The 14,208-nt window shown below is 43.6% G+C and overlaps 2 protein-coding genes across 2 annotated transcripts; one reads left to right on the top strand and one right to left on the bottom strand.

Moving 5' to 3' along the window:
* Nucleotides 1-3,090: 3,090 nt before the first annotated feature.
* LOC116377163 (protein C19orf12 homolog) lies at nt 3,091-4,912 on the bottom strand. The gene is made up of 2 exons (XM_031838734.1): nt 4,423-4,912; nt 3,091-4,312 (listed from the first exon to the last, which is right to left on the bottom strand). Exons 1-2 carry the CDS (start codon nt 4,580-4,582, stop codon nt 4,047-4,049), a joined length of 426 nt encoding a protein of 141 aa, XP_031694594.1. The 5' UTR covers nt 4,583-4,912; the 3' UTR covers nt 3,091-4,046.
* Nucleotides 4,913-11,536: 6,624 nt separating this feature from the next.
* Nucleotides 11,537-13,682, top strand: LOC116377165 (cytochrome b-c1 complex subunit Rieske, mitochondrial-like). Its single transcript, XM_031838735.1, has 2 exons — nt 11,537-11,687; nt 12,432-13,682. The coding sequence occupies exons 1-2, from the start codon at nt 11,537-11,539 to the stop codon at nt 13,040-13,042; spliced, it is 762 nt and encodes a 253-aa protein (XP_031694595.1). The 3' UTR covers nt 13,043-13,682.
* The last annotated feature ends 526 nt before the right edge of the window (nt 13,683-14,208 follow it).

Here is a 14,208-nt window from a genome sequence, read left to right as displayed (position 1 = left end):
TTATCAGCCGGAGCATGAACAGTGTTTGAGAGAAGAAATAAAGTGAACCCACGTGCTCTTTGTATCCGGACTTCCGGGTTGAAAACAGCGTCCAGGAGTTCCCGTTGTCGCTTATTCTCCTCTTTTGAACGAGAGAGTTCCTCCTCGTACTCTGCTATCGTTCTTTCAAACAGACCAAATATCTCTTCATCAGCCGCAGTTAGTCGCTGTTTGACTAAACATCTCAGCATTTCTAGTTTAGACATTTTCACTAAACCACAGAAAGTTTTCCTCCAGACGAACTCCGTTAAAAACACCGTTTACTCTCATTAAGCTCTGACTAGCGCTGTGTTGGTCACTTCCGTCCCCGTCCGTCTGTTTCCAGGTAGCATGCTAAGCTAACTTCAATAGCTTTATAAGCTACCATGAGATGGGTCCTCTTCTTCTTCCTCTCCTCTTTCTTCTTCTTCTTCTTCTTTCAGTTTAATGGCGGACTACAAACCAACGTTTAAGGCGCCACCTATTGGACCGGAGTGTGTAACATCATGACTTTATGACAGTTATCATTTAAACACAATAATAATGTTATTTATAAATAAAATGAAAAAAATAAAAATAAACTTCATATAGAAGTTATATTCTGGATATTGAACCCGTTCCATTCAAAATATGAAATAAAGCCCTTTTAAGCTGAACTTGTTTGTCCCCTGTCTCTAACAGTCCTTTGATGCTCCACTCCCTTCCTGTATCTACCACTCTGTTCTTCAGTCTTTCTCTTTCCACCCTGAACTTCCTCCACTCTATCAGCACATGTTCAACAGTTTCTTTACAGTTGCATATCTCACATTTATCCCACTCTGTCTTTTTCATGATGTGTATAACGTGTTATTGAGTCCTGTATGTCTGAACCTTAATCTGAAAGTAACATCTTTTCTACTTTTACTTCCATCACTTCTCAGTCTGACTGATGTTTGAATTTTGTTGTAATTTCTACCCTCATTGTCATTCCAAATTTCCTGCCAAGATATAATAATTCCGTGCTGTATTACTGATTTTGCTTCTGACCTCCCAAAACAAATTTCTAAAATATCATTTTTGTTTGATGCTCTTTTCTCAAGTTTATCTGCAACCTCATTTCCCTCTATTCCAACATGAGCCAGTGCCCAACAGAGATGTACATCTATTCCTAAATGTTGTGAGTTCAGTAATGATGTATAAACTTCAGTTAAAAGATCCTCTCATACTGTTTGACTGGATTGTATACTTTGTATTGCAGCTGCAGAATGTGAACACATAACTACTTTCATTGGTTTGACCTCCTCCACCCACTGAAGACTGATGATTACTGCTGTCAGTTCGGCTGTGTACACTGATAACCTGTTTGAAGTGCTTTTAACAATTCCTTTGTTGAATTCTGGAATGTACAGTATATGCCCACTCCTACATGATTAGTATCTGAGTGTTTAGATCCATCTGTAATAATATTTATATAATTAGAATAACTTTTATTCAGTAAATCTTGAACCAAGTATCCGATGTTTACATTCCTCTCAGTCCATTCTCTTCTCTTTTCTAATATCTCTAGATTTACCTTGGGTTGTGGAAATATCCATGGAGCAATGTTGCTATCTGCTGGACTATGTTGTATGGTATCTAATTTGAACTGTTTCACTTTCCTGTTAACGTCCCATCCAAAGCTTTTACCAGAGAATGTCGAGTACTCCCAACCATTGTACAGGACAGTCAATGCTGTATTTCCATTAAGTCCACCCTGAATTCTAATCCAGTGTGATAATGCTAACTCAGTTCTCCTCACATGTAATGGCAGTTCCCTGGATTCCACCAGCAATGCATTAATGGGTGTGGTTTTGACTCGGGAGACGAGTCAGAGGAGAACCATCCAGAAAAAAAGGTGAACAGATAAAAGTCCATTCAGACAGGTTCTACGAGGAACATCCAGTTCCGCTGCAACTTGGTGGGTAACAAAATAAAAGCCCATAAACTAATAAAATAGTATATCATTACTCCTATCTTCAGTTACCTTCCATCTGGTCCATATGTAACAGTTGTGGGTCATGGAACGAGACGACTCAAGTGATTGTTTTCCAACATTTATTTATTGAAGACAATATATCACCAATGAATTGCTTTCTGATCGTTTTCTGCCCCTCTGCTCCCTCAGCAACGTGTGATTTAATTCCTTTTCTTCAAATACACACTGACCAATCAGAGCTCGGTACGTGGACCGTTAATGAATATTACATAATCACACAGTTTAAACTGACAAATGCAAAAAAAGACAGCTGGCAATAAATCTCAGACTGTGTGAATTAGTAAATTAACAGATTCATGACATCACTGCTTCATTTAGAGCACGATAGATCTGACTATAAGTACATGTGTGTATTATGGTAAATTAATGTGTTGCAGATGTGTTCTTATGGTGTGTATGACAATATTTTAGCCTTATTCATTCAGCTGTAGCCTTAGTGGTGCGAAACAGACTTGGGAGTAAATAGAAAAGAAATGTGTAAATATTCTCTCATCACACATTCACTGACGTGTGTCGGCTTCTTGAGTCGTGTCTTACAGTCTCCGGCTACTTTAATGTTTGGTGTGGGTGATTTTAAGTTATGGAAGGAAACTTCCTTACTGCTTAGAATTATATTTATATACATTTTTATTTATTTGCCCAAAAGTCTGTTTCACATCACTGGGGTCTCAGCTGAAAGAATAAGAATAAATCAAAGTAAAACATTAACGTGAATACACGTGTTATTATAGTCAGATCTATCGTGTTATAGATGAAGCAGTGATATTATAAATAGGTTCATTTACAGAATGATACAGTGAGTGATTTCTTGCCAGCTGTCCTTCCTGCATTTGTCAGTTTAAACTGTGTTACTTTCAGCCTGAATTATGTTCATGTTCTTGATGTTGGTCTCAAAGTGCACCAGACTGATGCATTTAACTTTAAAATGTACAACATTTTCGTCCAGGTGAGTGTGCTGTTGTAGAATATTTCTAGGTTAATCGGGAGAAGAGAGTTTTTGTTCACAAATCAATGATGAAGTCATCAGAAGATTCAAAGTTGTCTTTTTCCGTTTATTCTCTTGCAAGAGGGAAGAAAGCACAACAGCTACGTATTCAGTAGACTGTGTGAAACCTTCGACAAAGTGCAACATTCAACATCATTTATGCATACCAAAGGTTCACGCCTTTACGCCTTCAGATGAATCATAAACAGGGGAGGATAGGAGTTCAGACACAGGCTGTTTTCTGCCAGGACATTCAGTTCCGGTTTCAAGGTTCTGTCTCAATCTTTGTCTTACAGACAAAGACAACAGTGTCTCTTCACTTCTCATCCTCGTGGGAGCGTGCAATCAGCTAAGAGATACCAGGACACCTGGATTCAAAACTAATTAAAATCTTCTGCAGGACTGCTGTTTTGTGTCTGTCTGTGTTCATCACTTTCAGTGGTAGATCTTTTAAAACATCACATGATACTATAACATATTTTCCCATTACAGTGCCCCGGCCCCCTCTAGAAAACCAACACTAACTAGAAAATAGAAACTCAATTAGTCTATTGGATCAAGCTAAAGACAGTACCAACTCTGAGCGTGGACTCAATGAGCGATGCTCTCATGTTGAAAGAACACGCTCTTGGATAAAGATAGGATGAAAGCTCCATCGTTCCTCCCCTGTGTGATGTGCCATGTGGTGTGTCAAATGTATTTTTTACATTTTGTATAAAACCGTTATCACAAACAGAACCACTATGTCTCTTATATGATTAACAGTGCCATTGATGAATAAATAATTCCTTCATCTGATGAGTGTACTTCCAATAATACATTAATCCAGGTATACAGCTGTTTTCACAATAACCGTATAACCTGTAACCAAGACTGTGATGGCGTCTGTGCAAATTTACAATATGTCATTTCACATTTGATAAAGAGTCTCTCCAGTGTCATAAAAACAGTTCACATTCTTTTCAAAAGACTCCATCCTTCTGAGCATGTGCGCCCCTGAGTCAGGGTATCCCAGTTCTTCCACAGACACTAATCCACGTAGTGCACCTGCGCCTGGAGCTCCTTGGAGATGTAGCCGAGAAGGGTCGCTGTCAGCTGCTGCTTCAGGGTGGCGTTGCCCATCACTAGAGCAGTTAGCTGAGCCAAATCTGTCCACTGAATGTCTCCCAGCACAGCCAGAAGACTACCATAAAGCTTCTGCTGCTGCTGAGGACTGAGCTCCATTATGATCTGAGGCAGCGGTTTGAACTGTCCACTGGTCAGCCAGCAGCCCAGAAGGCCTCCGACAGCACCGCCTACATGGGTAAGAGGGTTTCAAACATGTGGAATTATGATTGCACACACAAACACACACACACACACACACGAGTGGGAGAAACTGTTGCATGCATTTATTCCCACTTACCGACTGCGATACCAAGAGGTCCCCCGACTAACCCTCCAGCGAAGGCCAGACCGCCCGCTGCTGCTGCTCCCTTCCCTGAGCCTTTCACTGTGGTCTGGATTTGCTGATTGGCAGATAACTCACAACACAGCTTCATGACATCATCAAGTCGATGGCACATACTGTGGATCAGATTTATACATTTAAGGAGACATGACAGAAATTATAACTGAAAGACACTCAGCAATCAATAAGCATAGTATAAGAAAGCAGGAAAATACTGTCAGTTTGTTCAAATACAATATTAACTCAGCTATTCACCAATCAACAATGTACAATATACTATAATATCACATCAGACACTGACACACATTGTCCTGCATGTATTGAATAGTGTGACACAGTGATTTTCTAATGCAATCATCTACAGATACCAGAGTGATAGCTGTGATTGCATCAGAAAGCATCATAAGCCAAAGGTTGACATCTGTAGCGCCAATCAACAAAATAAAAGCCCTCCGGTAAAGCGTATCGTATAGTAACCACAGTAAACATTAACTGCTCGTGCCTTTTAAAAACTGTACCCTGTACGTATTTATGCTGAGCTTTCACACGCCAATACAGGTGAAAGGTCTTCTTGTGTTACATAATACGCGTATTACTGGTTATTGTGCAGAAGAAAAAAAACTCATCTACAGATATTTATGATTATTCTATTATTATTATTATTCTATTATTATTATTATTAGTCGGTTAACCGGCTGATAGAAACATTGTCACGTGATCGACAGAAAAAAAACAAAAATTCACTTCATCAGATGTGAATATGTGCTGGTTTTCAGTGATGGCAACCTGAATATCTCCGGGTTGGACTGAAATAAGCAATTGTTAGTATCAGCTATACTTTTAAAAACTGTACCCTGTAGGTATTTATGTTTAGATTTCACACGCCAATACAGGTGAAAGGTCTTCTTGTGTTACATAATACGTGTATTACTGGTTATTGTGAGAAAAAAAACTCATCTACAGATTTTTCTAGGTAGGGCCATCCTATCAATTTCAGCAAACATCCCAGTATGATTTAATGCAAAAAAAATTTAAGTATCAAACACGCATACTACTTTGCAGTTAAATATTTAACATTTATTCCAACATGAAAAAAAGCAGTAAATAACACTTATATAATATAATATAATATAATATAACATGTTTATTTATTGAGATGCCCATATGGACCTTGTTATAGGAGGTAAAGATCAGAAGTAAACATGAAGTGTAATTATGAATACTGATGTTAAATTAAGCTATGATGAGTTTTCACTGTTAATTTACCATCTCAATTAAATGTTGATGCCTCCATGACCAAGTTAAGCAGATGAGACTGAGGACAACTATGTAGAACAGAGGTAGCCAACACGGTGCCCGCGGAAAAAAATAGCACTAGTCACCATCGAGCTCCATCTAAAATTGTAGTGTCTGTTCTTTTTTAATCAAAAACGCTTGCATTAGTGTAGATTTGAAAATGACAATATTTCTTGTCATAAGAGAGTTGGGTACCCAGAGGCGCACGGCAGACAGCCAGGACGAGACTGCTGCACGGCACTAGGTTTTCAGGTTCCGAAAGGCGGGCGCTTCCCGTTGGCGCCAGACATGCGCCGCGAGCGCACCCCGTCGTCCGGTCCGTAAATCCTCGGAACAGGCCGCGGGGCAACAACTCAGGGGTTGGGGGGGGGGAGGGGCGAGGCAACGCAATCCGACCGAAAAGGCCCAGACTAGAGGTTTGAACGCGGGCCCCCAAAGACGCTCGCGCGCCTCGGAGGGTTGGATCCCCCCCTCGGCTATAGCCGAGACTGTTTACTAGATTCTTCGTGGAGAAAAAGGTACCATTGGAAAAGCTGGTGTCGGTGACAACAGACGGAGCTCCCGCGATGACGGGCCGGCATGCAGGCTTCATTGCGCAATGTAAAGGTGACCCAGACTTCGCAAAATGTCTACATTACCACTGCATCATTCACCAGCAGGCGCTATGTGCAAAAGTAACCGGCTTTGATGTGATGATACAAAAATATCAGAGATGTGATACCTCTGACTTTCAAATGTTGAAACAGATTAACCGAAATAAAAGCTGCATGTTTAAATATGTATGTGTAGCTATACCATCATTGTTGTGGAAATCATTATTAATAATTATTGTGAGGAATAATTAACTGACATGTGATCAAACAGTCTCTTCACATATATTATTATTATTAAAGTGATCTGTGCAACTTTGTTATTCAGGAAGTTTGTATCAAACAAGTAGCCCTTCGTACTACTCGGTACCCTTGAAGTAGCTCTCAGTTTCAAAAAGGTTGGTGACCCCTGATGTAGAAGAAAAGATGTTCACTTTGCCTAATATGTAGCTTGACAGAGTTCTCCATGTGTGCCCTGGTGTTCTCATGTTTCCTTACTTCCTCATCCCTCACTCCCGTAACTGTCCGTGCTGGATCTGTCCCCGTTGTTTTAAAAAGCTAAATAAGTTATTAGCATGACGTCATCCAGCTAGCCAAACCTGTCTGGTGTACAGCTAGTACAGAAGCTTCACATGTACTGCTTCCCTTTCCCGCTAGTCTGCTGTCTGATTGTGAGGTCAGGCTGATCTGGGATCAGCTCTTTGGCCTGCAGAATCTCCGCCAAAGTTCTCCTCTCAAACGAGACTTGGAGTAGTGCTCGCGCTGGCATTCGCGCTCGCCTGTAGAGACTTCTCCTGACGAGAACGCGCAGCTAGGGGGGCCAAATCGTTTTGGCCCCACGCTGAATCTATTTGAGGGCGCTGATTGGCTAAATTGTATGTCACTCATTTATATATTTAAACAAGCAATTGGCTAAACTGCTTCATAGACCCGCCTCTTTTGGGCCAAAACGATTTAGCCCCCCTAGCTGCTCGTTCTGAGACGTGTCGTGCACACAGGCGGAGAGGACGAGCAGGAAAAGCATATATTTTGCGCAGATATCATATTTTACACATATTACTGGGTACATTCCATAGTTCAAAAACATAAATATCGACAATTTGTATAATTTATGATTATTATAATTTTAATTTTTTTTTGTGTGGCTCAAGGTGGGGCCAGGCCCCATTGCCCTCTATTGGCCAGCCGCCACTGGTTGTTATGATTATTCATTTCGGGTTTTACTGCCTCCAATTTAACAATTTTTTAATATTAGTCGGTTAACCGACTGATAGCAACATTGTCACGTGATCGACAGAAAAAAACCAAAAATTCACTGGTTCCAGCTCATCAGATGTGAATATCTGCTGGTTTTCAGTGATGGCAACCTGAATATCTCCAGGTTGGACTGAAATAAACAATTGTTAGTATCAGCTATACTGACAGTATCATGATTTCACTAACAAGGACCACGCCAATAATAGTATGAGTTTCAAGAGGTTTATTGCATAGTGGAATGATTGTTAGATTCAAGAAGCGGAAGGGGTCAAGGGATGAATAGATATAGGGTAGGGGTAGAGGGATGAAGGGATGTAGGGTAGAGGCATGATGGAATGTGGGGTAGGGATGAAGAGATGAAGGGATGTAGGGTAGGGTCGAGGTAGAACAATGAAGAAATGAAGGGTTATAAGGAAGAAGAAACGAGGAGGGTTTGTAGAAAGGAGGTTAGGCGATCGATGGGGGACCGTTGATGTCCAGCGGCTGGCGGGAACGGGGGGAATGGAGACTGTAGGGTGGGGCCCGTCTCTTCGGAAGCTCTGGCGGTGCAGAGTCACCTATTCCTGTAATCCTGCAAGAGAGAGAGACAATAGAAGGACAAAATGGGGTTGGGGGGGAGGGATGTGAAGACAGAGTCGGAGAGGAAGTGAACAGGTTTGTTGTGCTTAAATACTCTGTGCAGAGGAAATGAGCTGTGTTCTGGGCTGTGTCCTGAACTAAGTTTATAAAACTTAATTTCACTAACAAGGACCACGACAATAACAGTATGAGTTTCGAGAGCTTTATTGCATAGTGGAATGATTGTTAGATTCAAGAAGCAGAAGGGGTCGAGGGATGAATAGATATAGGGTAGGGGTAGAGGGATGTTGGGTAGGGGTAGGGGAAGAAGGGGAGAAGGGTAGTGGGATGATGGTATTTGGGGTAGGGATGAAGAGATGAAGGGATGTAGGGTAGGGTTGAGGTAGAGGGATGAAGAAATGAAGGGTTGTAAGGAAGACAAAACAAGGAGGGTTTGTAGAAAGGAGGTTAGGCGATCAATGGGGGACCGTTGATATCCGGCGGCTGGCAGGAACAGGGGGAATGGAGACTGTAGGGTGGGGGCCGTCTCTTCGGAAGCTCTGGCGGTGCAGAGTCCCCAAAAGATAGCTCCATAAAGACAGATGCCAATGGGCATTTCTGGTGTCGTTCCGATTGGAACGAACTTATGAGAGGTACGCGGGGGAAGACCAACAACCAAGTATCTTGAGGATGTGGTCGGAAATTCCTTGGCTTGAAGCGGTGGAGGCGGCGCCGAGTAAACCCGGGGGGTATTCTGGATCAGGCCAAGATATGGTGAAAGTGGTGGTGAGCCCGAGACCGCAACAGGGAATCTTGCGGGGGAGTTCGGCTGGCTGAACTTGAGCTTAAGTAGTCGCGGATGGGTTCGTACGGGCTTGAGTACGAGTCTGGTCGGAAATGGTAGATGGGTTGAGGTGGACCGTATTGGTTGATCTTGCGGCATTTGAGGTGATAGACGACTGTGTCGGGAGGATGGATGTGATGTCTAACGCGGTGGCGTTTCGGGACGGATGATGGTTGGAGTTCAAGGCGGTGAACTCGGAGCAGCGAAAGAAGCTGGCAAGAACGTGGACTTTAATGCTTTGTCCATGAAGGGAGACAGATGACCTGGGCTGAGGATGCCGCAGGTGAGGAGGTCTGAAGTGAGGGGCAGCCGTTTAGGCGTAGTTTGGCTTTACATACCTTTTAGTAGCATGGCGACATGTGAGTGGGTAAGCTGGGCACGGAGCCCCTGAGGACAGTTTGTGTAGAAGTTAATTCCGCTTATGTAACCCTGTATGGTGGAGGACTTGACCTGAAGGAGGGAAATGGATAAGTGACTGAAGTTTGTGGGGGTGAGGATCTCGAGTGACAGCAATGGAAGGCTGAAGGAGTCGTGGAAATTTCGTAGCGGTTCCGTCCGGTGAGGTACGATGAGTGCTTGGGGGGCAACGTTGTTGAGGATGCCATCTGAGCTATATTCTGAGTGGATGGCAATGGTCTTTAATGGACCGTTAACGCCCCAAAATAATGGCTACTATGAGTATGGTTTCGTAGATCGTGGAGGAAGGTGTGGGGGTTGAGAATTCAAGCGGCCAAGGACAGATTGTCACTGTAGAAGCCGTCGAAGCTGATCGAGGGTGCTGCATCTGTGAAAAGCTGGATGTCTGCCGGTTTGGTGATGTGTTTGTCGTGGAAGAAGGAGATGCCGTTCCTGGAGGACAGGAACTGGTGTCAGTTTAGCTCGGTTTACGTGCTTCGTCAAGTGTGACGTGGTCATGGAGGTTTGTTACGGCGGCGGCGACTAATGGGATGTGTGACAAGGAGGATTTTGTTTAATCTATTGATTCTATTTATTTATTTTATCTGGTGGAGGAAAGCCGAGTGTTTAGACTGTGTGCTGGGATTGAAGAAGGTAGCATGACGGTGAGGAAGTCATCTAGGTCGGTGATTTTCACCACTGAGCCGTAGCCCGCCGGTGTGCTGTGAGAGATCGTCAGGTAGGCCGTGGGAAAAATATCCGGATTCGCTTAAATCGGTCCAGAAATAATATATATTAATTGGTTGCTTCGAATAATTTGCCATGGTTGAGCGTCTGGGCCTGCAACATAGTAGTTGGCTACGTAATTAAATACTCTTATGTGCCAGTGAGTGGCAGTTGGTAGCACAATAATGACTGTGGTGATTAAGACAGTAGAATTAAGTGATGCACCGAGAGGTTGCGGTGACTCAGGTAAGCAAATTTTCTGGCTGCTCTTGGACGGACGCATGGTGAAGTAATACGCGTCCTTCCGAAGGAAAACGAAAAGGTACCGGTAGTCGGGTTCGGTGGTAAGGACTGGTGATGTCTGCATTAGGTGACCGGCATCTTCGCCTGCGAGGCGGATGGGGAACGTGGTGTGATCGATTCTTATGTACTTTGTGGAGTAGTCCAGGCTGGGAATTAGGTGGAGCCTGGTGATGTCTGCGCAGGTGGGGAGTGGCTGTTTGAGTGCAGCGGCCGAGCTTGGTTAGCAATTCCCAGGAGATGTGGGGATTGCGTGTGGATGGCTCGATAATTGGGCGAGGTCCATGTAGTTACCGGTGATCGATAGCCTGTGTTGTGTTGAACGGAAAGGTAGGAGCAAGGGAAGAGGAAAAGATGCTGGGATGAAGGGATGCATGTGCGTGGGTTGGAAGTGCAGATTGGGGAAAAGTAAGAGGATAAGTAAGAGGACGCTGGAATTGTCTGCTGGCGGAGCTGTGGAAATGAAGAGGCGCGTTTAAGATGGGATGGCAATGCTAGTGGGGGTAGGGGTGGAGGAAGAGAGGGGGCGGGGCGGCATAGGTAGGAAGAAACAACTGTTGCGTCCCTGGCAAGAAAACCAACCTCGAGCTGCAGCTGGGGTAGCCGGTAGAGGTGGGAGGAGTTAGCCGAAGTTGACCGAGGTGGGTGGAACATGGAAGATAGAAGTAACAGAACATGAAAGGATGCCAGGATGGAGGGATGGATGTGCCTGGGTTAATCGTGAAGTTAGGGGGAAAAACATTGCGAGGAGATGTCTCTGGCGCGGGGGGAGCTTGACAGCCACAGTCAGTATGGCATGGCACAACTTAAGGCAGGACGCAGTCCACTGCTCTTCTCTAAACACATTTAAGTCGAGGCCAACAGCAGACTGGAAGCAACAGCCTAACTTACGCTACTACACCTTCTCCTACTGAAAGCCATATCTCTGACTCCCGCATGCAGTTTGACATTTATATAATCGTGGCTCGTCTTGAAGAGGATCGATTCATAGCCTTGGTACCGGTCTCATTACCCTAATCGGGTAATCGCCGTATTAAGCTCAGGTTAAAGATTCACGATCAGAGTATACGACCTGGCCCTCTGGAGGGACTGATGTAGATGGATGGGCTTCTTCCGCCGTGTGATGCGTCATGACGTCATCGGCGCGCGCCTGATGTGGTACCGGGAACCCGGAAATGCTCTGGAGGAAAAAAGGAGGGAGCTTCGGGATATGGCTGGTCGTCCGGAAGGGTTGAGGAGAGCCTTTGTGAAAGGTAAGCGGTTTTAAGATGTTGCTTGTCTGTCGTACGTCGTGTAGGAGCTGAGTCGAAGTTTGTTTGTTTGTCTGTCGTGCCTCGTGTTTGTAGCGTATGAAAGCTGAGTCAGAGAGCGTTGCTCGTCTGTCTTGCGTCGTATGAAAGCTTGAAGCTGAGTCAGAGAGCTTTGCTCGTAGGGGTCGAGGGGATGTGGGGTAGGGATGGAGCGTTGCTCGTCTGCTCAGTCAGAGAGCGTCTGTCGTATGTCATGTGAAGACAGAGTCGAAGAGGAAGTGAACAGGTTCGTTGTGCTTAAATACTCTGTGCAGAGGAAATGAGCTGTGTTTTGGGTGTGGCCCTGTTCCAGGACTAAGTTTATAAAACTCAATTTGTAGATCTAGACCTGATCAGATCTGATGTGCTGTATTGTACTTGGGGGAAGCAATCACGATTGACGAGACAATTTAAAAAAAGGTCACTCTGGTTTCATATCTATAACGACTAATGCTTAGGGATACAATATATTAATCAGTATACATTTAATCCCAAATGTTTCTTTTATAAATGTCCTTATCATTCAAATCATGATCAATTCATCTAGTCATTATTATATCTACTAGTAATTGAGCCTTAAATATGAGGACACAGTGTGACAGAGAAGCATTACTTTAAATGTTGTTTTTATGAGATACCAAATATTTTACAATTTGCCCATTAACTGCACGTGCCTTTTAAAAACTGCATCTTGTGTTTCTTCTCCAGCTCCTGGGGGGATCCGCCTTGGCCATACAGATATCAAGATTCCTGACTTTACAGACTACCGTTGCCCCGAGGTTACGGACCCCAACAAGTCCTCCCAGGAGAGCAGCGAGGCGAGAAGGTCCTTCTCTTACCTCGTCACTGGAGCGACCACTGTGGTTGGTGTGTATGCCGCCAAGACAGTGGTCACCCAATTTGTCTCCTCAATGAGCGCATCAGCAGATGTCCTGGCCTTATCCAAGATTGAGATCAAGCTCACTGACATCCCTGAAGGCAAAAACATGACCTTCAAGTGGAGAGGAAAGCCTCTGTTTGTCCGTCACCGCACAGAGAAGGAAATCGCAGCAGAGGAGGGTGTGAATCTGGCGGAGCTCCGTGACCCCCAGCATGACAAGGATAGAGTGATTAACCCCCGCTGGGTCATCGTCCTCGGTGTGTGCACCCATCTGGGTTGTGTGCCCATCGCCAACGCCGGAGACTTCGGAGGCTACTACTGTCCGTGCCATGGCTCCCACTACGATGCTTCAGGACGGATAAGAAAGGGACCTGCTCCTCTAAACCTGGAGGTTCCCTTCTATGAGTTCACTGAGGAGGACGTAGTCATAGTGGGATAAATACTGGAGCTGTCTCCGTTCCTCCCTGTAATATGTATTTTTTTAGATGGCTCCGTGTGAGAGTGACATAAAACGTGTGTATTTACTATTAAAGACATATTTCCAACTCTATGTTTGAGCTATTGTCTTTTCCCTCGTAAAAAAGTGAGTTTTTCTTTGATTGTTCTTCATCACTTAGTGAATCAAAAGACATCAAGCTGACATTTTATTTTTTGTTTTAATCTCTATAGATTTCTTTCATTCCGCACTATTTTTAGTATTTTCCAAACAGCATTATGTAACACAATGAATGAGGGCCGGGTGTGATCAGGTCCAACCCCTTTGCTGCCGCACCAATCCTGATATATTGTGTTGGAGCTGTGTGATAAAGTCAAAGGTGGGGCCTGTTACATGGTTACCTAAAGTTGAGCTGGTAAAAGTGCTCATACACATGAACAAGAGGCCTGGGGAGCACAATGATTAGGATAAGATGATGGTATGACCAAGAAAAGCCACCGGCAATCTAAAAAAGTATCGACAAGTTGTGAACACATTCAGGAATGTGTCGGCCTGTTAAACAACTGGAAGGAACTATAGATCGAGATAAGGATGTTGTTGGTTTGTGACTCCAAAGAATGTGTAGATTGCTTTTTCTAAGGACATTTTTTTATCCTTTTTATGAGTTTGTATCAGACAAGATGAGAATTTTATACCAGTAATGGCAGCAGCAAAGAGTGCAAACTGCCAAGTAAGACAAAGAACTATTGAGTCACACTCCACGTCACAGATAGATTTAATCCTGATGAACAAAGTGTGCTATGTAAAACTGTATGAAACAGTGAAATACACAAACCTTTTACTTTTTATTGATGAAATCATTTAAATACAATATACTGTGCACAGATGCAGGTAAAACCATCGTCTTAAACTTACATTACCATCAAATCAATCATCAATATAATCATCAAAACTATTTCAAACTGTGCAGTTGGCGCTCATTCAGTGAATACATTTTGTATTGAAAATATTGAAATCAGTGTAGTTGAAACGCAGTTAATCATGTGTAACTTCAGAGGTGACTCGTGCTGAAAGCTTTTATCACAAACGGAAACTTTACTGCAACCAGAACAGCTAAAGGGGATTGTTTCCTGTGTGGGTTTTCATGTGTGCCTTTAGATCTCTGTTGC

Source organism: Anarrhichthys ocellatus, unplaced genomic scaffold, assembly GCF_004355925.1.
Source record: "Anarrhichthys ocellatus isolate YVR2014 unplaced genomic scaffold, GSC_Weel_1.0 scaffold970, whole genome shotgun sequence".
Lineage (NCBI taxonomy): Eukaryota > Metazoa > Chordata > Actinopteri > Perciformes > Anarhichadidae > Anarrhichthys > Anarrhichthys ocellatus.
The sequence above is the reverse complement of the archived record's forward strand: the minus strand, read 5'-3'. Positions and strand labels throughout refer to the sequence as shown.

Coding starts and splice junctions, on each gene's coding strand:
- LOC116377163 (XM_031838734.1), bottom strand. CDS start 4,582: ATGTGCCATCGACTTGATGATGTCATGAAGCTGTGTTGTGAGTTATCT. Junction 4,313..4,422: donor ACCTCTTGGTATCGCAGTCG/GTAAGTGGGAAT, acceptor TTACCCATGTAG/GCGGTGCTGTCGGAGGCCTT.
- LOC116377165 (XM_031838735.1), top strand. CDS start 11,537: ATGGGCTTCTTCCGCCGTGTGATGCGTCATGACGTCATCGGCGCGCGC. Junction 11,688..12,431: donor GAGGAGAGCCTTTGTGAAAG/GTAAGCGGTTTT, acceptor TTTCTTCTCCAG/CTCCTGGGGGGATCCGCCTT.